The sequence below is a fragment of the Aythya marila genome (assembly GCF_965140915.1).
Source record: "Aythya marila genome assembly, chromosome: 18".
NCBI lineage: Eukaryota > Metazoa > Chordata > Aves > Anseriformes > Anatidae > Aythya > Aythya marila.
The window spans coordinates 9272140-9300100 of record NC_139059.1 but is presented as its reverse complement, the minus strand read 5'-3'; the positions used below and the strand labels follow the sequence as shown (position 1 = coordinate 9300100).

General features: G+C 49.3%; 4 protein-coding genes across 6 annotated transcripts in view; 1 reads left to right on the top strand and 3 right to left on the bottom strand.

Moving 5' to 3' along the window:
* The first annotated feature begins 40 nt into the window (after positions 1-40).
* On the top strand, positions 41-4238 carry MRPS7 (mitochondrial ribosomal protein S7). The gene is made up of 5 exons (XM_082775163.1): positions 41-243; positions 968-1159; positions 1465-1528; positions 2417-2584; positions 3453-4238. Exons 1-5 carry the CDS (start codon positions 188-190, stop codon positions 3672-3674), a joined length of 702 nt encoding a protein of 233 aa, XP_082631289.1. The 5' UTR covers positions 41-187; the 3' UTR covers positions 3675-4238.
* Positions 4239-4493: 255 nt separating this feature from the next.
* MIF4GD (MIF4G domain containing) lies at positions 4494-15557 on the bottom strand. Of its 2 annotated transcripts, none has more exons than XM_082775165.1 (6): positions 15438-15557; positions 8708-8843; positions 7843-7952; positions 7375-7530; positions 6561-6653; positions 4494-5417 (listed from the first exon to the last, which is right to left on the bottom strand). In XM_082775165.1, the coding sequence occupies exons 2-6, from the start codon at positions 8787-8789 to the stop codon at positions 5190-5192; spliced, it is 669 nt and encodes a 222-aa protein (XP_082631291.1). In that variant the 5' UTR covers positions 8790-8843; positions 15438-15557; the 3' UTR covers positions 4494-5189. The 2 variants fall into 2 exon arrangements, with proteins under 2 accessions (XP_082631291.1, XP_082631290.1); XM_082775164.1 differs by lacking the exon at positions 15438-15557 and adding an exon at positions 10853-11007 and having other exon boundaries at positions 4495-5417.
* Positions 11903-21166, bottom strand: SLC25A19 (solute carrier family 25 member 19). Its single transcript, XM_082775162.1, has 6 exons — positions 20985-21166; positions 20349-20504; positions 19368-19538; positions 18207-18390; positions 16897-17027; positions 11903-15786 (listed from the first exon to the last, which is right to left on the bottom strand). The coding sequence occupies exons 1-6, from the start codon at positions 21108-21110 to the stop codon at positions 15586-15588; spliced, it is 969 nt and encodes a 322-aa protein (XP_082631288.1). The 5' UTR covers positions 21111-21166; the 3' UTR covers positions 11903-15585.
* Positions 21167-24185: 3019 nt separating this feature from the next.
* GRB2 (growth factor receptor bound protein 2) overlaps positions 24186-27961 on the bottom strand; it is a 49003-nt gene continuing 45227 nt past the window's right edge. For both annotated transcript variants that reach the window (XM_082774799.1, XM_082774800.1), the window contains exons 5-6: positions 26108-26276; positions 24186-24756 (exon numbers count right to left, since the gene is read on the bottom strand). In XM_082774799.1, the coding sequence (XP_082630925.1) occupies positions 24571-24756; positions 26108-26276 (355 nt within the window). In that variant the 3' untranslated portion in view covers positions 24186-24570. The remainder of the gene's footprint in view (positions 24757-26107; positions 26277-27961) is intronic.

The window sequence follows — 27961 nt, the reverse complement described above, 5'->3', positions numbered from 1 at the left end:
AGCCCCCCTCATCCCCTGCGCAGAGCCAGCCCTCGGGGCACCCCCGGGGGGCGGGCAGTGGGTTTTATTGTATGGAGGACAGCACTTTTTAGGGGTTTTTATTCGCTTTCCCGCAGGCGCAGCCGGGCCGTTCCCCCCGCCCCGAGCCCAGCTCCGCCCCGCCGCCGGGGCCTGAGCTCGGCGTAAGATGGCGGCGCCCAGCGCGGCGGGGCTGGGCCGGCGGCTGCGGGCCTGGCTGCCCCGGTAAGAGCGGGGGGTTTTCCGTTAGTTCCGAGGGGATAAACGGGTGATAAACGGGTGATAAACGGCCTCCTCCCGGCTGCTTCCTTGCGAGGGATGAGGTTTGGGGCCGGAGCTGCGGGCGCTGCCGGGTCCCGCCAGCGTCGGAGGAGTGTGGGGATGTCTGCGGTGCCCTTGGTTTTCTCCACAACGTGCCCGAAATGCGGCCTCCTGCTGCTGAATATTTCCGTACAGAACTGTTTTAAGATTCTTGTTCCCCTTCTGCTAGCGCTGGTGTAGTTATTCAAGCCATCCAGACGCTGGGACCTCGCAGCCCTCACGAGGTTCCTCTCCTGGGGGTGCCAAGGGCCAGATGCTGCCGTGCTCCTTTTTTTTGGTGTACCTGGGTGGGAGCAAGGCACAACCACTGCTAGGGAACAGTGCTGGCCTGAGGGGAGCCTCTCGCTCTGCTTTTGTTACACTTAAAGAGTTATTCCAGCGTTCAGCAAAGGAGTTGCCACTGTTTGACTTCTGAAGCTGCAGTGAGGCTCCCTGTGGGATTGCGGGGATTGTTCTTCAGAAAGTGTGAGCCTTCCAGTTCGTTAGAGCCTCTGCTGTAGTGAGGGTGGAGATGCCTCTAAAATCTGACATACACTTCTGAGATGTGTTCATATGACTGTCTAAATTCCCTCTAAGACTTATCAGGTATATTGATGTTCAACCCTCCTTCTCGTCTTGTTCTTTGCAGGCTGACACAAGTGCGATGGACTCGCTACAACCCCAGCTTCTTAGAGCCAGAAGTGAACAAGGAATTGTATCGGAAGCCTTGGGATGAGCTGTCTGAGGAAGAAAAGGAAAAACAAGAGCTTAGGGCTCTTCAACCCATAAAAGCAGCTCCTCCCAGTGTGTCCTGCTCCGTGTTCAGCGACCCTATGATCAGGTCAGAGAAAGTGTTGTCTCTTACAGCTAGGTCCCATGGAATCAGAATGTCAGGGAGCTGTGCTGTCCTCCTCAGCCTTTACTTGCTGTGGTGCACGTTGCCTTCTTTTACAGCACAATTTCTTTGGGTTAGTCTTTTCCCACAAAGCCAGTCCACTGACTGACAATGGTTACAGATGATTCAAGCAGCTCTAGCAGCACCCAGATTTAAGCATGGGAAAAGCACAAGGGGGGTAAGAACACCTTATCTCTGCAGGTGATGAAACAAGAATTTAAATCAGATCACATTGGACTTTGTGTTTACAGCAAATTCACCAATATGATGATGAAGAATGGAAATAAAGTGCTGGCCAGAAGCCTCATGGCTCAGGTGAGAACTCTTGCTTCTTCTAACTAGTAGGTTAAAACAATATGGAACAAAAGGCTGGGACATCAAGCCCACTGGAATTAGGAATTACCAGAATTCAGGTCTTCTGTGCTATCCTAACATGTTTCCCTCTGCATGTACATTTATTGTTACCATTTTTTACATGATCAGGCATAAACTTTGTACAAGTTTCAACCTTGTTCAGCTCACAGACCAAGTGATGATAGCTTAACTGAGAACTCTCACTTTCCATTCTTCAGTGTCTCTTGGACCTTTTAAACCTTATGTATGCATAAACTGTCTACCCTTAAGAGCATAATTCTCTCAAAAGATCTTCCTTATAACTCCCTTCATGACTTATTTTCTGTATACCTTTCCAATGAAGTCCCACAAATGTGTCACCTGTATGACACAGTTTTTACCCCTGCATTATCATACAGTAATGGGTATTAGCTGGTGGTCTCATCTGGTGTTGTTCCAGCCCCTGAAATGGGGACACAGATTGTCTAAATATTCCCAAAATTGCCAATTGCTTGTGACACAAAAACATGCAGGCTCTGGGGTCTTGAGTTCCAGGCTTTGGAGAAGATGATGCTTAATGCACACAGACCTGCATTGCTTGTCTCCATTTTGTCCCTGCACTGCACTGGCCCAGGTCTGTGCTACTTGTCCTCCTCACCCCAAATGCAATGACTGATAGAGAGACTGAAGAGCTGGAGGAGGGTGAAGTAAAACTTGAGTCAGAGAGCCCCTGCCAGGCCTGTTGCCTGCAGGGCTAGCAAACAAGCTGCAGGCTCAAGCGTAAATAGGGTGCCTACAAAAGTGATCTTACCCCATGAAATGGGATTATCCTTCTGCTCTTCATGTCTCCTTTCTTGATTTTGTCCCAAGACTCTAGAGGCCATTAAGAGGAAGCAGCTGGAGAAGTACCACAAAGCTCCAGAAGATGAGAAGGAGAAAATCGAATGCAACCCTTACATCATTTTCCACCAGGCTCTGAAAAACTGCCAGCCCATCATTGGACTCAGCAACATCACGAAAGGTGGCAAAACCTACCAGGTGAAAGGAGGGGGCCTGGGACCACATCTGGTTGGGGGAGAATTAGCTAGGGAAATAAATGCAGTGGTTGCCACCCCTTCAGCTTGGACTTCTCTCTCTCAGAAAGAGAGCCAGTTTGTAATCTGGATTAAAACAGCACTTAAAAACCCTGTCCAAGATCAGGACCCTAGCCTGTGAGCATGGCAATTCCCCTAGCAGCATGGGGCTCTGCTTCTCTGACTAGGTAAAAAGTAGGGTACACAGCAAACATTTGTCCAAGGAATCAGAGGTGACTGATCTCTGATCCTTTTGATCACAGCAAAAGACTCAGCAGTCCTGGGTCTAGCAGTCGCATCCTCTTTGCTACATGATGTGTCTTGAATAGAAGCCCCAAAGCCCTGGGTGGGTCAGTGTAGCAGAGAAGATTAACTAGATACAGTGCAAGATTTAAAACAGGAGCAGAACCTTTCTCTAAATGCGGGCTCTGCAGCACTCGAGACCTGATGGAGAAATGAAACACGCTGCCATTTCATTGTCATTTGGTGCAGGGGAATGGTGGCTATTTCACTTCTGCTAGAACAAAGCTGCCTGCATCCAATTCCCGAATAGGCCAGAGGTCCTTACAAAGGCCAGTGTCTGCATGCAGTACCCAAGACCAGAATTTCTGTTTTGGTAGCAAAGTCCAGTTTCCATGGGCAGACGAGGTGACTTGGCACAGATCACACGGGACCCCCAGAGCTAGTTTCACTACAGGTTGCTGTATGTTGCCGTGGGAGTAACAGCAGGGTGTAAATCTGTGGTGTCCAGCTGGACCTGTGTAACTGCTGGCGAACAGCAGGCTCCTGCCCCCTCGACATGCAATAACTCTTAGGGTTTAAATCTTTCCCAGGTCCCAGTCCCCCTGAAGGACAATCGGAAACGCTTCCTGGCCATGAAGTGGTTAATCACTGAGTGCAGGGAGAACAAGCACCGGCGCATGCTGATGCCTGAGAAGCTCTCCCAGGAGCTGCTCCTGGCCTTCAACAACGAAGGGCCCATCATCAAGAAGAAGCACGTGCTGCACAAGATGGCAGAGGCCAACCGGGCTTACGCCCACTTCCGCTGGTGGTAGGGGCTCTGATGGGGACGTGTGTGCTGCACGGCACTGCCACCACCCCAACAGCCTGGGGAACAGCGTCCCAGAGCTGCCTGCCTGAGAGAAGCTGGGGAGAAGAGGGAAAGGTGGAAGATCCCTTCTGGATAGCTTCTGAGCTAAGCCAAGGAAAGCCTCTCCAGTTCCCCCAAGGTTCATTCCCTTTGTGCCCATTTGGATGGGGGAATGGGGAATTGGAAATAGTTACCGACCCCTGCACGGACGTTCTAGTTTGTTTAATAATTGGTTTCCTGTGAAGATAATCCCTGAATGCTTTTGTTAGGGCAACACTGTACAGAGTAATCTCTCTATTCCACTTACCTGTTTCCTGGGGACTTTTAAGTCTCTGCTCCTGTGATCAGCAACGTTTTTCTCTTTCTAGCTGTAGAGCTAGGGAAGAGCAGATCTGGATTTTTTTTTTCCATACCATAGCCAGCCTTAGCATGATTGGTACAAAAGGCAATAAAATGTTCCTTTTGGTTCTGGTCATCAGCAACATACTCTGCACAGATCTGTTGGGGGATGTGAACAGGAAAAATAAAGCTGGTCCTTTATGGGAAAGGTTTCTCGATTCCAAACTTTTATCTCTGTTGTTCGAGTCTCACACTGGTGTTCCAGCCACCCTGGTTACTTAAAGCCTGTCTGACACCCTACACCAGAGGAGAAAATTAACATCACAGCATCCCCACCTCAGTCAGGAGCAAGTATTGCAAGCATTTCAAGTATTGCTCACAGCTCTACAGAGAGAAAGCAGGGCACGTTAGTGGAAAACTTTTATTAGAAAAAAAAAACACATTTATTTAAACTATTTTGGTTTCTTTCTTCCTCTCCCATTCTTATTCTCTTAAGAAACATAGTGTATTTGAAACTCACTAAATTTTGAAAAACAGTCACTGTATAAAATTTATAAAACCTGTTTCTAGCTACATGTGCTCAGGGACCTGTCCTGCTGCAGGCTGCCCCGTGGCAGGTCTTGGTGGCTGTGACCAGTGGTGAAGGCTGTGCTGCATGCAGGTGCTGCCAGCGTGCTGGAAGGAGGGGAACACAGCACTTGGATGAGCTGCTTGTGAGGCATCCGACCACAGCATTTTCTGTAACTTGTCCCAGACGACCAGATCCAACCTGTTTTAGGACTGTGAGCTGTGAAAGATTTCCCCTCTGCCTCCTTCAGCTCTGCTGGCTCTTGGGTGAACCAAAACGCTCTCAGCCTAAAGGCTAGAAGCCTTCCTTGCCTTTTGCTGGCAGCAGGGCATCATTAAACAAACTGAGTGGAAGAACTTGCTGGCTTAAATGTGCCCTACCCTTCCCACCTCTCTAAACATCCAAAGTCAGGCTAGCACCAGTTGCAGACTGATACTGATAGTTATGTGCCCAGAGTAAACCCTATTTACAGGAAGTGCTAGAAAAACGTTAACATGAGAAGAAATTCAAACTTGGTATGAAGCTTGCTGGTGAAAGTGCTGGGGACATCTCTCCACCTCTGCTGCAGAGGGGTTAATCTGTCACTTCACTGTAATAGTACTTCTGGGCAGCGTCCGTCATCTTCCAGTCGGCGGCCCGGAACTCAATGATCTCCAGCAGCAGGAGCTGGGACAGGGAGCTGAGCCCTTCCTGCAGAAGGAAACCATCTCGGAGGAGGGAGAAGAGCTCGTCCATCCGCTGGGAGTTCATCTTCTCCAGCTGTTCGCCAATGCGATGGAGCTGCAGCACCAAGCAGTCCACCTGCAGAAGGAAGAGAAGAAGACAGCTGAGTACAGAGGTATGGGGAGCTTTGGCGTATCTCTGTGCAGGTCCCCATCAGTCACTCGTAGACCAACCCGTGCTGTTCCCTTTGCTCTGAATTTCCAAGAAGTGACAGTTCACAAACAAAATTACAAGAAAAATGCACCAGCAACATGTAGAAAAATGTTAATTTCCTGCGAGATGTTCACAAGGACTGAAAGTAGACCATTACTTCAACAAGACGGAAAGTAGAGGCTGGAGGAAGGTGCCTTCAAGAACAGAGGGAAGAATGCTCCAAAACTAGAAAGTCAAGAGATTTGCAGGAAACGGGCACTAACTGGATCTTTAGAGAAGAGGGAAAAGTCAATGGGCCACAGGGGTGGGGGGGTTGTGCTAGGATAAAAAAAAAAAAAAAAAAGCCAAAGTGCCCATCCAAGGGCCCATAGACTCAGCAGCCACCCGGGGTGACTCAGATATGTCCTGTGCGGGTTGCTGCACCCTCCTGCACTGACCAGATGTGTGCAAAGCTCCAGCAGAGCTTCAGCCTGCTGGGATCTGGCACAGCATCAGCTCCGATGGCCCAGACAGATGAGCAGCAGCTACAAGAGCATTGCACAGCATGTCACTGGGCCCTGCAGGACACAGACAGCTGCCCTGCACACATGCACAGCCTCTGCAGCTACCTGCTGTCACCTCCTGTGCCTGCAGTGCCTCAGCAGGTCAGACTGCCAGCTGCGTTTCCAGATGTTCAGCTGCAAAAGCAGTTGTTTCTGTGAAAACAGGGGAGTCACTGCATTTTTCTCCCATGACAAGAGGTGAACCTGCATAACGCAGGACAGCCCTTATCTCCAGGAACAGCTGGACTGCTGGGTCTCTCCCGTCATTTGGGCAATGGGGAAAAAGCCATGCAAAGGGAGGACACAGCCTGGGCAAGGGAGTCAGAACCAACACCATCCTGCCTCCTGGGCTGCGAATCCTCCTGTCCAGCAGGTCTTCTTCCAGCAAAAATGGGGGAGGGAGGCTCCTGCCTGCCCTTAAAGCTCTCCTCTGCACCAGCCCTCTCTGCATCCCTTCAGAACTGTGCTTTTTGTTGGTCCTTGGCTGGACAATAAGCACACGAGTACCCCACTTCCCTGCACTCACCTCCTCCTCCTTCCGTAGGCTGTCAGGCTGTGCCAGTCGGAACAGACAGTCATAAACAGGGTTCACCAGAGCCATCATGGGCATGTTGTTCACCTGGAAAGACACGGGACCTGCTGTTAGCTTGGTGGCAGAAAGGGAAGAGGCTGCAGCTATTTTAAAGAATTCTCCCCCTGCTGCTTTTCAAAGAAGGGAGCAGAATTCAGTTGTGCTGCCAAATGCAGCATCGGTGGGATTTACGTAGCAGACCAGACATTTGAGTCTCCAGGAGCCAGAGAAACTGAACAAATGACGTGAAAACATCTATTTTTAAATGTAAGCAGGTCGTCATGGGAAATGCACTTGTTGTAACAGCATTTTTCTTGCCTGCAGGAATTGCATCATTTTTAGACGTACATCAAGCAGACATCCAAGCGCACACACTGCAGCAAAGGCTTGCAGACAAACTCCGTCAATACATGGGCTAGAAATGATGTGAGCACCCACGTGACTGAACAAAATGCAGCTCCCCTTGGACCGAACAGCAACTACTTCGATCTGGGACATTCAGGAGCAGCCAAATTGGGATTTCGAGCACCAGGTACAAAACAAGGAAGCTCAGACCTTGCGACTATTGCCAGAGCTGGCTCTGCCTCTCCAAGGCTGTGTGCCTGCCTGGGAGTATCCTTATGCTGAGAACTGGCTCTGGCCCCTGCACTGCTGAGCCGTGGCCTTAGGATACTGTGCAACACACATCCAACACCCCTGCCCCGGACCCCTGGGCTCTTCTGGCACCCATGGGCAGCAGCAGCCGGGTGCTCCTGCTCCAGCTCCTTACCCTCAGGTAGTCGAAGATGTTGCAGATGAAGGTGACGTAGCAGATCCATGCCTGCAGTGACCGGGTGCGCAGATCCTCCCTGTCCTTGTACTCCTGCTGCAGCCGGTTCAGCAGGCTCCTCCGGAAGACGCTCTGGCCGACTTGTTTGCTCTCTGCCTGTGGCCCCACAAGAGCAGGACGGAGGGATGAAATCGGGGTGTGAGAGGGGCAGGGGGGTGCTGGTATCTGGGTGATGCAGGACCATCCAGATACCTTTCTGCGATGCCCGGGGAGGCATGGAAGCTGCAACTAACTGCCTGCACTCACCAGCTGAACAGCTGGATCCTGCCACTGCAGGGGGCAAGTGGAAGAGAGAAGCTGGCTGAAGGGTCAGAGTGCAGGGCTGGAAAGAAGCCCCTCTTGCTCCCAGCTAACAATAACCAGCGCAGGTTAATGGTGTTCCACTGTCAGGACACAAGGATCTCCTACCTGGATGATGGTGTAGCAGATGCGCCCTGCCTCCTTGCTGAACACACAGTCTTTGAGGGACTGGTCCACTATAATATTGGCCACTTTGTCCAGGTCCACGCTGCTGGGGTCTGCAGAGAGGAGAAACGCTGTCAGGATCCAGCACATTTTGTGCCCTGCTTGCTCTGGTGTGCCTAGAAAGCCACCAGGGTTGGTCTAGTACTAGCTGGGGCCTCGTACAACCACGTTATACAGTGGAAAAACTCATGCTCGCTCCCACTGCCCCTTTTGCACACCAGCTGCTTTGGAGATACCATCTCCAATAGTCCTCCCTGGCTGGAGACACAGCCAACAATATGGAAAAGTGATGCAGAAAAGCACGATAATAAGGAGAAGCAAGACGTTGACCTGAATCTGAAATCCCAGCACAGCTTTGAAGTTGGGTTAGCAGGAGCCAGCCATGCAGGCTCCCCCTGGGCTTTGACCAGAGACGTGAGCAGGAGACCCCAGGGGCCAGGAGGAGCAAGAACTGGGTACAGGGAGAGGAGTGAGAGGCCAGAGCTGGGGAGAGATGCCGGGTGAAAGCAGGAGAGGAAGATACCCAAAATCAGAGAAAGCCACAGTGATGAGCACAGTTCCCTGAGAACCAGGAGCTGGATTTGAAGAGCTGCAGCATTACACAGCGGGGAGGGGGTGGTGGTGGTGGAGGGGGGACAAGAAGAAAACAGCTTCTCAGAACAGCTTCACCCGTGCCCCAGACATACAGCATGTACAGAACAGCTTTTCTGCACTTAGCAACTGATGTGAGCAGAAGGTGTCCGAGCACCCAGCCTCATGGGCTAGCCAAGCCGAGTGTGGCAGAGGAGCTCGAAGAAAGCCTGCTGACCTTTGAGTGCTGTTTTCAGCAGCTTCTGAGTCTCGGAGTCAAACGACTGTATTTTATACTCTTCTCTGCCTGTTTCCCCCATGACCGGCTTCCTCCGACGGCAGAATCAGGGGAACGGATGTGCTAGTGGCAGCCCCTGGGAAAAGAGCAAACAGGGTTTAGTTGGGCTAGATGTTCACCTGGCCATTCTGCAAATCCCAGCTAGTGCTGGAGCCCAGGCTTTTACCCTGGCAGCCCCCCAGCTCCTGAGAAAAATCCTCTGTTCGTAGGGCATCCAGTGCCAGCCCTAAATCTGAGCACAGCCTCACTCCCACGCCTTTTTAAGCCTTGCTTCCTACCAGCTTATGACAACAAACTCCTGGGCTTCACCTTCAGAGCATTTGCATGTTTCTGATGTGAGAAATGCATTTCAGTCTATTGATCTGCAGGTTCAAACTGGACAGCACACCAAGGCAACCCCCAGGTGTAACAGCTTCACTGGGCTTCCTTGTGGCTATAGGTGGGGAAGCACACCCAGGAGCGCCCCGTGCCACTCCCTTGTGCCTTTGAAGCAGCAATTCAGCTGATTTCATGCAAAGCCTGGGAGGGTTCAAAACCAGCACCCAAGCATCCAATCCACCCTATCCAGTATGAGCCAAGCCTCTCTCCTGCACCAGAGCCAGACTCCCTCAACTCCCAGCAGGACCCAGCAAGCCCTTCCTCCAAACCCCACAACAGCTCCCCTCTCATCCCTCTGCAGCAAGGCACAGCTCACTGCGCACAAACAGCGCTGCTGAACGCTCTCTAGATTCATTTTCTTCTGCTTTGTGATGCAGCAAAGATGGAAAGAGGGTACAACACCCAGCACAGGGAGGAAGGGCTTCCTTTGACACACACACGAGGCAAGCTGCTGGATGTGAAATGCCAGGCTGCCAGACCTACAGCGCAATCGGGGAGAAGGCAATCGGCCAAATGAGTTTTGCCAGCTCGTCGAAATTCCTCGGCCGTTAGTCACCCTTCTGTGCAAACAGGTCCCTACCCCGATTAAAGCTGAAGAGCCCATTGCCCTTTAGAGGCACAGAAACGGGTCGCAAACAGCCCGACCCCTGCTCTTGCCACGAAGCCCTGGCACAGCACGTAATAACCCAGAGCACACAGCGGAGCTCGCTGGAGGGGGACAGGCCCAGCTCTGCCCTCCTCACCTGCCTCCTGGGGAGGCCCAGGGCAGACCCTGCCCCGTGGGGGCTGCCAACAAACCTCTCAGAGCCCAAACTCTGCCTGGTGTCACCTGCCCCCGAACTGCACAGCGATTTCCTCCCTGGAGGGATCCCCAAGCAGCCGGGCACTCCCAGCGCAGTGCCTGGTTGGCAAACACCTCCCCACCCGCCCTCTGCTCTGCACTCTGCCGGCTCTCCCCCTCTGTGCCTGTGCTCACACCATGCTGCGCTGCAGCCTGAGCTCACCGGCAGCCCCGCATCCCACCGGCAGCACTGTGCGTGGAGAGAGCCTGGCGAGAGCTCGGCTGGGCTCAGCTCAGCTCGCAGGAAGCGCCCGAGCCCGTCTGGCAGCGTCGGTGCCGCCACCGCCCAGCAGCTCCCTGGGAGCATCCTTCCCCAGGGCTCCCTGGGGATGGGCACCGCCGCGCTGTGGTGCTGGGCCAAGTAACCCTGCTGGGAGCAAACACAGCCTGAGTGTAAAACCAGCCGGGCCCCGTCTGCGCCAGAGGTCCTGCTGCCGGCACCGCCTGCATGGTGGCAGCGGGTGACAGCGGGCGCAGCGTTTCCCAGGGGTAAATGCTTGCTGCAAGCAGTCCCCGTTAAAAAAACTGTCCCAGTGCCACCTGGGGAAGGAGCTGGTTGGGTTTGGCTTCCTTGCTCCACTGGGAATCAGCCCCTTACATGGCAGCACCCTACCCTAGGGGGTTATCCCTGTCGGGAAGGGCTGGACATGCCCCAAATATTGCTTGGAAGGGGAGAGGAGCAGCGAGGCTCCTCTGCCACCACCGACCACGCACCCACAGCCCCCCGAGGGGCATCCCCAGCCCCCCGGGACCCCCGTCCCATCTCTTCCTGCCTCCCTGAGCCCCCCACCTCGCCTCTACCCCAATTTGGGGAACCGAAGGGCCCCGGGGCAGGGCAGGGGGGAACCGGCCGCAGCCCCACCGACCTTGCCGGGCCGCCCCCGCTCCGTCCTTCGGCCGCTGGGGCGCAGGGACATGGCCGGAGCGTCCCGGACCCCGCAGCCCCGGCTCGGGCCGGGTTTCCTCTTAGGTCATTTCCTCGCCCGAGCCGGGGGAGGGCAGAGCCGGGCCGGGCCGAGCCGGGAGAGCGGCGGCAGCCGCCGCAGCGCCACCGCCTGCAAGCGCCGGGCCACGGCGGGCGGCGGGGCTGGCCCCGGGGAACCCCCCGGGAACCCCCCGGGAACCTCCCGGCTCCTCCCCGGGACCCCCCCGGACCTCCCCGGTCCCCCCCCGGCATCTCCCCCCCCATCCCCGGGCAGTGTCCGAGGGCATTGCCTACCTCTGCCCCTCCGGCTGCAGGTGGGAAGCGCCTGGCTCTTCCCTCCAGGTGCGGGTGAGCTACGGAAAGAGAGGCTCCGAGCAGGCACGGATCTGCTTGCTGCTGAATTTGTGTGTGTGTGGATAAAAATAGGAGGAAAAAGTCATGCCGGGGAAGTGTTAAAGCAGCTCGCTGAGCGGGGTGTAATGCACTTCGTGTTTTTGATTCCGAGCTCCCAAAGAGAGGAAGATCCCCGTGGGGCTGAAGCTTTAGCAGCGTTCAGCCAGCAGCGGAGCAGCCGGGCTGCTGGAAACGGAGAGCAGCCCCAGGAAATGCAGAATGAGCAGTTTGTCAACATTTTCTGCAGCGCTGGGTGGCCTGGCTAGGTACAAACAAATCTGAACTCATCCCCCGTGGATTTGTGGCTCGGGACAAACAGCGCGGCTCTGACAGGCCGTGGGATGGGGCTGCACAGAGCCCGTCAGCTCTCAACAGAGCCCAAAGCATCTCCTGTGTCTCAGGGGGAAGGGACGGCTCTGCCTGCTTGTATGGCCTCCCAGGAACCAGAGAAGGAAGGGAAATCCAGACAGCTCCTGCTGCTCCGGGCGGGCCCTCCTTATCTTTCCCTTCCAGGCAGCAGGAGGGCCACGGCGGCCCTGCAGGCTCCAACTGCGCGTCCCCGCTAGGAGGGAAGGAATGAAAAACCGCAGCCAACAAAACAAGCATAACAAAAATATTTAATGTTCAGTCTTTCTAAAGGTACCCACACACTTTGTGCACTTTGTGCTCAGATGCTTTCAGACTACAGCAGCTGCGAAAGATCCACCCAGACAACACAGCAAAATGCAGAGAATTACAGTTCTGCACCACAACAGAAACTTAAACCCGAATTACAAACGGTCCATTCCAGAACCAGCTGTACAACATTCGTTTCGTTTTAAAAATGATGCGAGGCAGCTCTGGATGAGCATCCCGAGAACACAACTGCCCGAGGAACTCAAGGAGCCGGTCAGTGCTAGAGGGAGCAGTGCATTCATCACGGAGTTTGTGCGTAAAGGCCCTGCCCGAGGCAGGCCAAGAGCTGCAGTGGATCCCACAACCACCGCGGGACTCGTGTCCAACATTTACCTGCCAAAGTGCTTTTGGACATTCTGAGGAGAAAAGGCACTAGAAGAAAACAAATCGCTGAGCAGCTTGAGAGGGGAATTTCAGGCAACGCACGTCCCCACATTGCCTCAGTGAATCCCCAGCCATCCCTGCAGCTGAGCCTCACAGCATGTCACCCGCTGTGTGGATCCGCCTCAAGCGGGCTGATCCAGTGAGTATTTTCTAAGAAAAATTCTGTTCCAGCTTATGGAAGAACAAGGGGCCCACAGCTCTCTCCTGTCTGCTGCTCCTCTAATTGCAGGGAATTCAGATTGAAGTGGTGTGACTGGGTTTAGCCGGAGCAGCATCAGCAGCAAGACCTGGCCCCGAGTTCTTTGCACAAAACCAGTCTCCCCCCTAAGAGAAAGCAACGCTCCTGTCACAGCCCTTTCCCCAGCAGCGACTCCCCGTCAGCCAAGTGCACGTCAGGAATTTCTCAGGGACAGATGCTGCTGACCAAAGGTGAGACAAAGCGGCTGAGATGCACCTTCTCGTGTTCTGTAGTGAGGGTCGTCACCTCTTTCTCCCCCCTCACCGAAAGAGCAGCTGCCTTTAGGGGCCTACATTTAGCAGCCCAAAGGGATTTATAAACCAGGCTGTGCACCAAAGTGCTCTGCCCACGGAGTGCTTCTTCTGGAGTCCACACCAGACTGGCACAACAATTAAACTTTGACTTGGCCATCTGTTGGAGGCAAGCTCATTGAATGTAGGGTGGGGAAAAAATTACCCCAGAGAGGAGCTGCTCTGCACTCCCCACTGCTGCCCTCTCTGTGGAGCAGTCAGGTTGCACGCACCCAAAAGCTCTTCATCTGCATCACCTCACAGCATGCTCCACGGACATCACCCCTAACAGCACAGTTTTGTGCTCTTTATTCATTGACCCCTGTGAAAAGCAAAGAAAATCATCCTCTGTTCCAGAGCTTCCATTTCCCACCGCTGAGCTCCTAACCAGCTTCCCTCTATTGTGTGCAGATGAACAGCAGCTCTTTCACGCAAAATGGAAAACAAGAGTCTCGTAATGCTAAACAGGATGGATGGGCCCACGTTTCCTACAGGGGTATGGAGGTCTAGGTCAGCATGGAAAAACTTCTGCTGTAGCCAGTCCTGTCCCTGCTAACCATGAGCATTCCTCTCTACCCGCAGCCAAAAGGCAGGAACAATCCCAACCTGCTCGTGCCTGTTTTGAAACGAGATTTCTCTCCCTCAGAAGGACAGCAGGAGGCTAAGTTCCTCACTGGTTATGATGCCTTCCAAGTCATTACAGGCTAGGATGTCTTCCAAGAACAATGGATAAACAGTAAACAAAGGCAAAACATTTCTAAGAATGTTTTGGGGAGCTCTCAGAAGAACCGAGGTAACACAGAAAAATGCCAATGGAATGGAGGCACTTTGACAAAACTTTGCTTAAAGGAGAAATGCAAGGAACATTGAGAAAAACTGCCCATTTTTTTTCAGTGCATGCATTTAACGCTGAGAGGTTCATGTCTCAGCCTCCTACCCGACACTGCTCAGTCAGTCTAATTTTCTATAGTTCTCAAAGTGAAACAGCCGCTGTGCACTCAAAGATCTCAAACCACAGCAGACACAAAGTTATTTTGCTTATTTGCCCTGGGCTTGCAAGGCATCTCGCTGGATATCTCAGCCACCAGTGAAACAGCTGCTCTTTAAAAACAGCCTCTCACAATAGTTCAGGATAAGTGAGTAACACTGATACGCAATCCAAATTGCCAGCAGAAGTTGCGTCAACAGAATGGAATTGGTCATGCTGGAATTTGGCCAGGCCATTTGGGATTAACACCCTGAATATCGAAAGAAAGCCACAGAGAACTGCGTTAAGAGAAGAACCATCAAACCATCCTCAAAATAATCGCAGTGCTCTGCCCTTTTTACCATTCACCAGATGACTAACATGCTTTCGTATCACACTGGCTCTTCCTTGGAGGCCTGCCTTCCACACCCTGGTCCAGCTACGCCCTGCTCAGCTTGAAAAAAAAAAAAAAAAAAAAGAAGAGGAGGAAGAAAGTCATTTTCCTCTCTTCCCTTTTACATAATTCAGAGTGTTTTTTTTTTTTAAACCATTTGTAAAATCTCTGAAACTCAAAGAAAAACACTTCTCCAGCTATAATTCAATCATCCTTTTCTCGTTAAACACCAGTTGAACAATTCCACTTTGATGTGCAGTTCTGTCACTTCAGCTATTCCTGACAAAACATTTTCATTTGCTAGCACCACCGTAGGACTGAGGTTCAGAAATGTTTTGAGACCAACACAGAGATACTCTCTAGGAACATTCACAGGTGGTATTTTTAAAAAAAGACTTAGTACTTTCCACAGGACTTTCTTTCAGTATTCCTATGTAGATTAAATATTTCTAAAACAGCATTTGTTTACTCACTCAGCAGGGAAACAAAGCACCCTGCAGTAAGAATTGGGCTTGTGCGTTGAAACCCCATAAAGCGGGGCTCTTCATCTCAGGGTCTACTTGGAAAAAGCGTGACCAAAACAATGCAAAACCTTAAGAGATGTATGGCAAGACACACAGGAAGAGAAATTGGCACTTGAGATACAGTCAAGCTCACCAGAATGAGTAGAAGTCAGCATGATCCACTAAGATACTGTGTTTAAAGTGGCTGAGAAGGCACAGCCAGTGAGTGGCAATCAAGACAAAATTTGCAGCAAAGAAAAGGAAAACAAAGGATCTGTGCACACTTAAGAGGTTTTGGCTGACTTCACAACAGTGGTGCAGAGCTACATGTGCAACACAGAGAAAAGCACACGCTGCCAACAGCAGACCATAAGCAAGGAAATAAAGCTGGGCAGATTTAGTGCTGAGAAGTGGTATCACGTTGGGTAAGCAGCAGCAGCAGCAGCAGCTAGCCAGGATCCCTCCCTGTGATCAGAGATCCCTCCCGTGCAAGCACAGGAATTCACCCACTCTCCTGGGTGTGTTTGCAGAGCGCAGGCTCTGCTAAGTGGTTGGATGCTTGGTTCCTCCCCTCACTAAATGTGCGCTGATATTAGAGGAGACAGAACAAAGAAACAAAGAAGTGCTCTGTTTAACAGCTTCCAGCAGAGCATTTCAGCATCGTCAGCAGAACTGCAGTCACCTTCTCCTCCTGCTTGGTCCCAGGATGGCATTTCCTCCAGGCTGGTGGAACTCTGGGAGCTCTGCCACTTCCAGCATGATAAAGACAGAGCAAAGCCTTCGCTTTCCTTCCTCCAGGAGAACACCAGGTAGCCAAACGCATGCCCGTTTCAGCTTTCCTTCCTCTTGTTGCTGTCAGTGTTCTTCAGGGCACACAACAGGCTGCAGAACAGCTCGTAGGAAAAGAAGACGAGGCCAGTAGAGACAGCAGCCTTCAGCAAGCTGGGCGAAAGGCCCTTAAAAAATCCACCCAGGCCCTCCTCTTGCATGATCTGCCTTAGGCAGTCCAGCAGACCCCTATATATCCGCACCTGGGAAAGAATGGTGAAAAGGTTAAAGGAGAAGAAATCCAAGAGAGCCTACCTGGGAGAGAACACAGAGAGCCCCAAGCTATACCACAGAAACAGAATCTAGACATGCAGCCCAGAAATGCTTTTCTGGCTGTTGTTATAACTACCTGAAAGTGTCAGAGAGTCGGGTTGTTCGTGCTGCTAGAGAGAAAGTACGTGTTTTGCATCAGCACTGGCCTGAGCAGATCATTCTAACGGAATGCCCATAAAATCTTTATGCCACAACAGCATGTATTATTTATGGTAGGAGTTTGTAAAGCAATTATTTCAGATTGTGCTGCTATTGTTTGCCATCTTCCTCACTCTCTAAGGAGAAATAACTTCAATTTTTTGACATAAAGAAAACACAGCTACAGCACTTAGAAGTCTTTAAATTAGCTGTCTGTATGTCATCATGTCACACCGTGAAGGTTTAACATTGTGACACATCAGTGCTAAGAACAAATTCTGTGCCTCACTGGAAGGAAAGAAGCATCCAATGCAACGGGTTAAGATTTCCAATTCCTATCCAAAAGTTTCTTGAGATACAGACTGATTTACTTCTCCGATCCACAGAATTTGAAAGAAAAATTAAAAAAAAAAGAAAATTTCTAGTCTTCAGGAAAAGAAAGAGATAGCTCCTTGAAAGATCTGTATATGCCCTAAAGTGTATTTCCAGGTGCTACAGATGGTGCTTAAGAACACCAGAAGCATTTAATTTACTTTGAGTGTCGGGATGTTCTGGTACATAAGACATATGTTGAACACTTGGTGCCCATTCTTCACATCAAACCAATAATTGCAGAAAAGGATACTGGCAGGCGATCCTAGCATAAAGCCAGTGTAATCCCCTGCCAGTCATTCGCTCCTGAATCACAAATACCAGGCAGCAAGTAGAAGAATAAAGGAAATCAACCCCCCTTTGTCTGACTAACTAATCCCCAGCTCCAAGACAGCCTGCCTGATGAAGGTGGATGAGAAGGCAAGGCGCAGGTATTCTGGACAATATCATAAAATAAATCAACTTATTCACACAGCTATTCCCATTATTAAACAAGAACAATTAGCTCCCAGAAGTCAAACATTTCTCACCTGCCCAAAGGCTGCTCGGGCATGCTCAAAGCCACCCACTTGCAGTCGTTTTTTGATCAGGTCAAAAGGGTAAGTGAGGGTTTTGCTGATGATTCCAGCACAGCTGCCACAAACGAGGTTTTTAACATTGCCTGAGAAGCAGAAAGGGGAGAAGACAGCAGAGGGAGAAAAGAGGATTAGCGGGAAGTTCAGATGAAAAAGTCACGAGAGGTAAATTAAAAATAACCTTTCACAAGAAGTACGGCCCTTTAAAATCACACCATCTCTTCTGTATAGTTTGAGCCTCTGAACCTCAACCAGTGTTTTCTGCATCACACTCACAATGTCCACTGGAGCCAGAGCACAACAGCTTGTGATATGATAGCTCATTGCACTGAGTTATGATTTTTATCTACCAAGTGGCAATGCAAAAAAAGAGAGTCACCAGAGAACCTGTCATTACCGGACAGAAAAGTTTGCATGGCTCCCAGTAAAAGGAAGGTTTCCCACTGGAAACCTTGCACTTCTGACTGCTCACTCCCATCCAGAAAGTCAATTTAAGTCACATGTTGACATTGCCCGATTTCACAAAGTCTTGTGAGAAGTTGATTTTATGGTATTAGTCTTTTTCCTGACATACGTGAGTTAACAGCACAAAACCACCATCGGTATCAGCCTTCGGAAAGGAAATATGCAGACACGATATTGAAAAGTCTAGTTCCCCCATCTGAAGAAATTCTGTTGAGGAACCCAAACACATTTACGCAGCATCCACTCTCTCTCTGGGAGGCACTAGCCTCCAGAACTGTCAAGGTGACAGGTTGCATCAAGATGAGGCTCTTTTATAATGGAGCGAGAAATCAAGATAAGAATATCAAATCAAATAGCTTTAAATTAGACTAAATGAATCCTCTGCTCTAGCAGCTGTGCTGGAACCCGTAGGCAGATTTACTGAGGAAATCTGAGTCCTGTTTGTACAGCGCTACTGAAATTGAGAGAAAGATTATGCCAGCACGGTCTTCCTATGGTATGAGTAATGTGACACAGCTCAAGAAAGAACACCCTCTGGCCTGTGACGCTTGAGTTTCCCAACTAACCATGTTTCCGTCATGGTTGTTCTATAAAATGAGTTATTTGTAAACTTCACTCTACTTACTTGTGCAGTATATGTACAGGGATAAGAATAAAAGATGGGAAATTGACATGCTTTTCAGAGGTTGCATTGAAAAAGGACAGATAGGACAGAAAACTGGGCTTATGACACTCTCCCAAACTAGTATTCACCCTCTCTTTCTCTTCAGATCACTGACTTCACTGGCCCAAGTGCCTACCTCCTTCCTTTCCTTCAGCTGGAATCATCCATTCAGAAAGTTGTTTCAAGGTGTTGTAGAAGGAGAACTGGAGACCAGCATATGGGAAGATGGCAATGATTGTGGGGGTCAAACCTCTATAGAAAGTCCGAGGCCCTTCTGTCTGGTACATGGTCACCACCGCATGGCGAAGGTTGTGATAGACCTAGACAACAAAGAAGATGCTGACTTGCCGGTGAAACAGGCTTAAAAACATCAACCCAAAAAAGGTCAGGATATTTCCTGGTAAAGAGGATAAGAACTTCCCGCTGCCCAAAACACAACTGACTGGTTTTCAGCACAGAGCAATAAACAAAGTGATTCTGCACATCTTCACGCAGTATTCTTAGCTGAGCCCTTGTGGCTCTTTTAAGAAAGCTGACAATTTAAACCTACATCTGAGCCACAAGAGACTAATTGAATGACTGAATCATTAGCTCTGCACTGAAAGGCCTGGGCTGACATTGCATCCCACATCCCAGCTGTGCTTCTGAGGGGAAGGAACAAGGCACAGACCTGAGCTGTGGACTGAGACCACTTGCATCACTGCCATAGTTACTTAATTCTCTTATTAACAGCTCTGCTTGGTCCTGCAACAGAATTAATATAATACATATTGTCATTCTACTGCAGGCTAAGACAAAAAACACAAATGGTTGTGATACAAACTCACACCTGTCTAGTTATTACAGACCTAATTAGCATGGAGACCAGGTCTTACACAAGAAAGGATAAGAAACACAGGTGAAAGGTTTCAAGTGTCACCCCCACCGTGATCTAAACGTGACTCTGTGTAAGTGGAAAGTTTGAAACACGCAACGCACAACAGGCTAGGGAGTGTATTCTATAAGTGGCCAACAGCCAAAATGAAAATTGAGTTATCCTGATAAGGACAGCTTCTCCTTTCTGGATCACCTGTCAGGAGTCAAACAAAAACAGACCCAGCAAAACATAATTAAGAAAGCTAATGTCAACAGCACAGAGGATACCTTGGCAACAACACAAACATTGCCCAACAACAGCACCTGCTCCTTTACGCTAACCCACAGACTGTTATGTACTTTCCAACCTTCCCACATTCATAGAAATAAAAATTGCTCCTGCGAGAGATGGCAATTCCAAGCAATGAATTCTGAACCGTACCTTTGGCTCACCCTGAGCAGCAAAGCGGGTGCGTAGTGTGTCAACGGGCTGAACTGCAACAGTGGCCGTGCATGCAGCCAGTCCACCGCAGATGAAGTGCACAAAGGAATCACGGGCGTTGTACGAGGTGACGTTGTGCACCAGCTTGGTCAAGCTTTCAAATGCCATGAACTTACAGAAACAAACACACACAGGTCAAGGAGTCAGTTCCTATCACTGACACAGATCTCCTCCTCTTCTTTCATCTCACCAAGAGCTCCACCCACAGCTTGTAACCACCTCCTCTCTTTGTCCTTCAAAAGTCCTCCAATTTGCAACCTGTTGGAGCATGTGCTCAAAGAATGCCTTGTGAAAATCACTGAGCAGCCTTAAGAATGCCTGTGGTATTCTGATCTCTGACACTTCTGGTGCATCTGGCATTTAGAGCTGTGAAAACTCATCTTCATGCTCTATATATCCCCAAAAGTATTTGCTATGTTACAGATACGGCGCCAATTATTCTTTAAATGGCTGATCATAAAATATATTGCTAATACTTAAAAATAAAGCATGGCAATGTTGTGCAAAATACTGTTAATTCAGCCTCATTGACTGTGTTGCCCTAACAGCTTGCTAAGAAAATGTGAACCAGAGCAAAAAAACTACGCAGGCTTGGAATGTTAAGAGCTAAACCAAGTGTCAGGAGCAAACAGGGCTTGTCTGCGACATCAGGCAGAGCGCAAACTGAGTTTATTCTTGCTGTGCTCCAGGCTGGCCAAACAAAATTAAACTCTGCTCTGCAAGCTCAGGAAAATTAATTTAGGAATTAGACACCAACATTACACAGCTATACATCTCCGTGACTAGAGCTGCCTTGAATCAATCCAAGGTAAACCTGGACCCTTCTACCTTTCTGTATCTGCCCACGCAGCCAGTCTGAAGAAGAGCAAAGCAGAGTCCTACAGAGGTACACTGGGCGCAGCTGATGTGCGGTCACCTTACCTGAACAGCTCCGTAGCCAACTGAAAGGAACTGGGCAGGAACGTGCCCCTTCCAGAAGGCTCCCAACCCCTCCTCCTGGAAGATGCGCTGTATAGCTTGCAAGATGCCAGAGTACTTAGCTCCTGGGGTTCTGGAGGAGAGCTGCTCGATCTGAAGCTGGAAGAAAACAGAAAAAATCTTTTCAATTCCACGTCGTGTTTCAGTGATGTTCAAGTGTCCCGTTGAGGAACTCACAACCCTAAGAGCCAACCCATGCTACGCAAAGGCATCCTGAGGCGTTCTGCCTTCCTCAGAATCACATCTAGACCTGACTGGGACGCGATCTATGTAGGTCTCTGACCAGTAAAAGCACACAAACAACGCAAAGGTCGTCGGTAGGGCTGACAGTGAAAATTAAACTAGACGATTGAGATCATTTAGAAAAAGCGAACAGAGCAAGAGCACACAGGATCCCGCTGGGACCCCCAAGCCATACAGATAACCGGTACGTGCACGGCAGCCCTGCCACCGCCTGCCCCACACCTGACACGGGCTAAGGCCGGCGCTCAGGATTAGCGCTGTGCAGGCACCAGCCGCTCGCCCAGCACCCCCCAGCCCTGCTCCACGAGGGCTCCTCGCCCCCCGTCCCCCCGGTACCTGGAAGCGGATCTTGATGACATCCAGGGGGCTGACCAGGACGCGGGTGACGAAGCCGGAGGCCGAGCCCGCTGCGGCCGCTTCCACCGTGGAGACGCACTTGGCCTCGGGGTCGTAGCCCACCATGCCTGCCCGGGGAGCCCCTCAGCACCCCGTCCCGAGCCCTCACCCGCAGACCCGAGCCCCCAAACCTCCCCTCACTCCGCTCCCCCCTCAGCCTCCCCTCAGCCCCAAACCTCCCCTCAGCCTCGCCCCCCCCCCCCCCGGGCCCGCTCGGTGCCGGCCGGCTCCCGCCGCGGGCCCCACCCGCCGCCTCAGCCGCCTGCCGGGCGCCGCTCCGCGCCTGCGCGCCGCGGGGCACGCTGGGAGTTGTAGTCCCGCGGCCCCGCTCCCCTGACGGGGGGACCGGGCCCCGCCGCCCCCTGGCGCTGCAGTGGGGGCGGGAAATGAGGGCGGCTGATGGGGCACCCTGGGGTGCTGGGGGGTGAGGGGAACCCCTAAGTGCAAAGCAGCTGGTCCTTAACCGTACCCTACCGTCGCCACGACAGGCACCTTGCTGCTCTTCATGAAGCACAGAAAAGTTTAGCAGAACTTCTCAAGGAACGAATGAACACGCTTCCAAGTGTGTCCTGCTACAGCGTTGTAAAAAAGTGCCCAAAACTTCAAGCCATGCTGTGAATAATTTCTGTACTGACTGCACTGGTGCAAATGAAAACTAGTAACAGGCAGACGGCAGCGTTTCTGATTCACTCCGTGCCTATCTGCCTCTGATCAGAACTGGGAGGAACAACCACAGGCCGGTTATGTCACTGGGCCTCTTCCTATTGTACGTTAAAACCCACTACAAAAGGCAGAGGCAGTGCCTGTAAGAGAAGGCTGGTGAGAAGCGGCAGAGCCAAGGGAGCAGCTTCTGCAGTGACCTGCAGAGCCGCCCACAGCCCTGCTTAGCACAGCCAACCTCTTCCATTTCTTTAGGCAAGGAGAGAAAATTGAAAGCGAGCTGTCAGGCACTGACCACGCAGAGCCAAAGCTGCTGTGGGTCTGAGCTGGAGGTGCTGCTGTTGCACAAGTCAGACACTCATCTTTCCCTTTGTCCTTTAGCAGACGCTCCAGAAATAACCAGCGTATCGCCCTCCAGTACTGGCTCCTCACTGCCTTAGAGTCAGCACCACAGGGCTGCTCGAGTGGTTACAAAAAGAGCTGAGAAAAAAAAGCAGAGGAAGAAAGGCTCAAGTGCCACCCTCCCGCTCCACTAATAGATCCTGCTTGCCATTCTGACAGCAACCTGATTGCTCCTCTCCCCCCTTAGCTACTCACACCAGCACACGTGGTTCAGTGACACGGTTCTCAGTTGACAGATTGAAAGAGCAACATGACTTTGGCTAGGCGTGCTGAGATCTAACCATGATGCTACAGAGGCTGAGCACTTACAAATTACCTTTATCAGCTCTATTTTGGTCAGCTGAAATAACAGACAGATGCTCAAGTGAAGAATTCAATGTATATTTATTATTCACAGTTAATTACTATCTACCAAATGCTGCTGCAGAGTTAAAGGATTAAGTACATAGGCCTTTTTTTATTTAAACACTGATTTTTTTTTTTTTAATATATATACACACACAAGACATATGTCTGCAAGGCTGCATGATATACACCAATTCCAAAATAAGGAAACAATCAAATGGTCCAGGTGTAGAATGCCATAGATTCCTTTTCCAATCACTTTACAAAGAAGGAAGAAAGTGAGTGACAGCTAGCAAGGAGAGGGGGAGAAAGTAATACTCTACAGGATAGCTCTCTCTTTCATCTGCTGGAAAATCAAAGTGTAAGGCAGAGTCCATCTCAGGAATAAAACTTGTAACATTTAGTACAAAAAAAGGCACCCTCCAACAAAAGATTGCCCGTGCTTATGCAGGGCGGGAGGAGATCTCCACCGCAGTTTTTGGATTCGTTGGTGGGGTGAAGGGATACAGCCAAGCGGCCACCAAAAGGAAAAATAACGCAACTGAAGATTGGCACAGAGAGCAACGTGGTTTGATTGCTTTTCTTTCCATCCAATTTAACGTCACACTGCTCTGGTGGAAGAGCGAATGGCCACAACAAATGCCATTATGGTAAGGGGTGGGGATTACAGTCATCACACAGCCTGCTGTGAATGGGGAGCGAGGTGGAGGGAAATCTACTTTAACAGTAACACTGACCTGAGGAGGGAGGAGAAACTGGAGAACAGTGATGCCAACCCCACGTTTCATGAGCAACACGACTGCAAATACTCCCTATCCAGGCAAAAGAGACAGGCTGATTACATGCATCACGTAGAAACATTCACTAATAGCATAAAATGGTTTCAAGCACTATTTCTTGAGGTTTTTCTGCATTATAAAGTTTTCCATCAAAGGAATGTACATTTTATAGGACATCTCAGGACTACTCTTTCTCAAATTCCCCCCCCCTTAGCCCTCCCTCCCCAAAATATTCTTCCTCATTTTCCCTGGACATACCTTCCCGGTTTCTCTTTTATCTTTTGAGGCTCCTGGTTGCAGCTCTCCACCACTGAGCAGCCTAAGCTGCCACTGAATGCCTTGATTTCCCTCCCCCCCCTTGGAATAAGGAAATTCAAACAGTAAGACAAATCTTAAGATTAAAGCTCCATCTCTGGTTGTAGATTTTTCTCAAATGTCCGTTGATAAAGCCACCCTCCTCTACACCCCTTGCCCCAAAGTATTTATTTACACATAGGCAGAAAAAAAACCCTCTGAAAAGCTCTGGACTGTCCTTTTAACTTAAAAAAAAAAATAATAAAAAAGAAAATAAGGGAAAGGCACTATGGAAAAATGTGCTCAACCGTACACCTTTAAGAAAAAACAAAAAAGCTGTCAGCACAGCATTAATAGACTTCAGTTGTAGGTTGGAGTTTCTGAAAGCAGCTCTTGACTCAAAAGAAAAAACAAAACTAAAAGCCACATAACTCTTCTCCCTTCCCCTGCTTGGAAGCTGCTGAGCTTCAGAAGAAAGTGCCAAAGGAGAAGAGACAATAAAAATTAGAGCAACACCTCATCTTTCCCAGGCAAGAAGAGCTGAATGTTGAAGGCAAAAGCAGACTGATGATTTTTGTTTTTTTTAAAGGCAGGACTGTGGATTTGGTTCTTCTCTCATGTCCCTTCATGTCAAATGAAGACCGTTTGCAGAGAGAGAAAATACCAGCAGAGTTTCTCCCTTTTCCTTTAACTGCATGGCTAGGACTTTATATGGCATTAAAACTTCATGCACTGATGGACAGAGGAGGAGGGGGAAACAAGAAGAGTGAATGAAAGGGGGTAACCCAGGAGCAGCTGAGGAAATTTGTTATTTTCTTTTTTTTTTTTCTCTTTTTTTTTTCCTAAGATAAGTTTTGGTGTGTAAGTTGAACTCTTCCCCCCCCCACCCCACCCCTGAAGTTCCGTACTGTGAAGGAGGATCACCTCACGGTGAAAGGTGACTCAGGTTTTATCGCCGTGTGATTTTAGGTCACTGGCTGCAGTTAGGCTCTGTATGTGTATTTACTGTTTCTCTCGTTTCTTTAAATAATCTCTAATATTTATCTCTAGATGTTCCGATTCACTGGGGTCACATAGTTGCGTGGAAACATGCCCGTCTGTCCGTGGCAGGCTCCCTTCCACCAGTTGGGGTCAGAATTGTCAAGGACTTGGATAAAGTCTCCGCGGCGGAAACCCAGCTCTCCTTCCTCTTGGGGATCAAAATCAAACAGGGCCTGAACGTACGTTGGTTGCTGAAAGGGGAAAGAGAAAGATATGCAAAATGAGAGTCATCTACAGCACTCGAGACACCTGCTCCCTCAGGCAGGATTGATTTTTAACTTGCACCAGAGATAAGCAGTGAACATTTGGGCTGTTGCACTTTCCTGAAAGCCAGCCTCCATCATCTGTAACACGATAAAAAAGGAAAGCATGATCTATAGAAGACCTTAGAAAAAAGGTCAATTTTCTGTGAAAACCCTGAAATAAAAACAGCAGATGTCTCAGATGTTCTGGTAGTTGTTTTCCAGTGTTCACTACTTACCATAAATCTGTACTGTACTACAATGGCCTTTTTACTTATTTGTCCTGTTTACAACAACCAACAACATGAGTATTAATAACCTACCTAACCACTGAAATACACAAAGTTCCCCCTCAAAGCTGGGTACTGGCATTTTACACATTTTCCTTAAACCCCTCCAATATCAGTTTTGCCACAAAGCATCGTGTTTGGTCAGCAAATGTCTCCATTGTTATGGAAAACCTAGGGGTTAATTTAAAAATGCATTTGGATTCTTAAAACTGGGAGTCTAACAAGGTATCTTCATGCTTGTCATTCTCAGCCAGCTCTTCTCATCCTCTGCTCATCACTGACCCAACTGTGCAGAGCTGTGTGTTCAGATGAACTCTGGCAAAGGCTGCCCAGGGCACCCAGAGAAGTGCGAGGTTCTGGCTTCTTCAAGCTAATGCTGCAGATAGAGGCAAATGGATTTATCCAGAATTGACAAAAGATCCAGTTATATCTAATGTAACATTTGGACGGCCCTGGGAAATGGAACAAAAAAGAGCTACATACACACAAGCTGCTCTACTGACACGTAGCAGGAGGTTTTGGTTCCTCTTTACGCTGGCTGGATTCAAAACAGCAGGCTAGAGATGTTCCATATGCCACCACCTGTAGCTACCTCTTCAACAAAGTACTTCACTGCTACCAAGGTGCAGTTGTGGCTGTGACCCAGTACAAACAGAACTGTCCTTTCTTACTGTGTCCTAAACCAGTAGTAAACCCATTCTTAACTCACAGGAATCAGATGACCTTACTTCAACAGTAATCATAACCATTAACAGAAGCTGAGTGTCCAAGCAGCAACAACACTTTGCCAGGACTGAAGGAGAGACTAGGAGTTAGCAGGTAGGCTTTGCACAAACATCCAGCTAATCTTCCAGTATAATTCTGGCAACAAGATACAACACTACACTTCAACAGAAAAAAATTAAGTCAGCTTTTCTCCATCCCTGTTCGTTTACTCTGAGATGTAATCCCACTTCATTCTGTGGTTGCAATAGCCTAAAAAATATGCTCTATGAGGACACTTGTCTTACCTGTGGCACCTGTTCAATGTCCCGTAGAAATATTTGCTGGTTCCTGGAGACAGATGTGGATCTGTGATAATCTACCAGCTCGTTCAAAGAATTGAACTTCACCACCCAGAGGAAATACTTGCCAGCCCCATCTCTAAGCACCTTGAAGTGCTGCACATCGTTTCCAAACCTGGGAAGGAATAAAAAGAAAAAAACACATTATTAGTCACTGAGCATTCTGCTGGGATCATGAGTGTGAAGAGTTGGGTACAAAAAGGTTGTTCGGGGCACAGTAAAAACTGTTGGTAGCACTGATATTACAAGTACCAGTTCATTGTTGTAAAGATGTTTGAAAACCATTCATCAGTTGCATCTTACAGAAATCAGCGATCACAGAAAGAATTCAAACACTGAAATTTTAAAAAATCCTGCAAGTTTCAGATGCACTCTTCTTATAGTAGGTCTTCAGTTTAAAACCACCTTTTCCAACCACTCTGAAGTTGCAGAAGTTTGAGGCCTTCTGGTGTCACAACGCTCTTTCTCCAACAGCATGTGCAGTCATTTCAGCTTTTTTACACTGCATTACCACATAGCTGCCATCCGGTACGTGTACTTTCGGATGCTTGTATGCAGTCACCTGTGTCGCTGAAGACAGTGCACAGGATACCTAGGACATGTGCAATGGACTTTTACAAACACAAGGTCACGTTGAAGAAACTGCACCACAGCACCTTCTGAATCTTGCATTTGAATGTGGACTAGAAGTTGAACACGTGCTTCAGTTTAGTTCTTCAGCCACAGCAATTTCACAACTGACTCAAAGCCATTTCAAGCTCGTGCTACCTCTTGCTAAGCTGCTGCACTTCTCCCAGCCTCAGCCCTTCCCTCACACAGTACCACTGTGCCTGTGTGATAATGCAGGACACAGGCACCAGTCCCATCAAAGGTGAGATGCTGGGAAAAGAACTGCTGTAGCAAGGGGGGTAGGATCATCTCTTCCGGCAGATGGTCTGGACTTAAGCAAAAGGACATCTTGCAAAACAGATTTCTCCACTCTTTCAAAAAAAAAAAAAAAAAAAAAAAAAAAAAAAAAAAAAAAAGCACAAAAACCCTTACAAGGTGATGCTCACAAGTAGTGCAGCAACTTCAGTTGTGCTTTAACAACTTTTTTCTGACAAATGATGACATTCAGTTGAAGCTACTTCGCCAACAATTTTATCCTAAATAAAGAGTAACTCCAAAGAGGGAGTGTCAGAATTTTCCAGATGAACAGCACACCAGTATTTTTTTTTTAGTCTAAACACTAAAAACAGGAGGCAAGAATTCCCCACTTGGCATGAAGAGCTCCTATACTGTGGCTGAAAGCGTAGATACTGTCTTGGTGACAAAGCTCACACAAAACAATTCATGGGTACTGCCTCTGCTCCCCTTCCTCAACCTGAGAGCTTCTCACCACTTCAAATGCTGCAGCTCACCATTCAGGGAAGGGAAAAAAAAAAGTTTTTCGAAATAAAACAGAAAAAAGCAATTGAGGTATTACCACCAGGTGGCAACACTGAACAGGCAGGCAGAGCTATGCTGTTACAACCTTAGGTTTCATAAAGGAATGCAATGTCTGGAATGAAGCTTCCATTCATATCTAGTATTCCAGCTCAGATTATTGTATCCAACAGAAATATAAACAACTCTAAAATCAGTTGCTTAATTCAGTTTGTTGGCATGACTTGGTGCTGCTGTGCAGGATGACAAACACTTGGTTACAGACCAGAGACGACTAGAAAAAATAATCTGCTAAGACAGATCACTGATAGCCCCAGAAAATACAGCAAACTAGGAATCTTGCATGAATGATCTAAATCCATCAAGATAGATAGA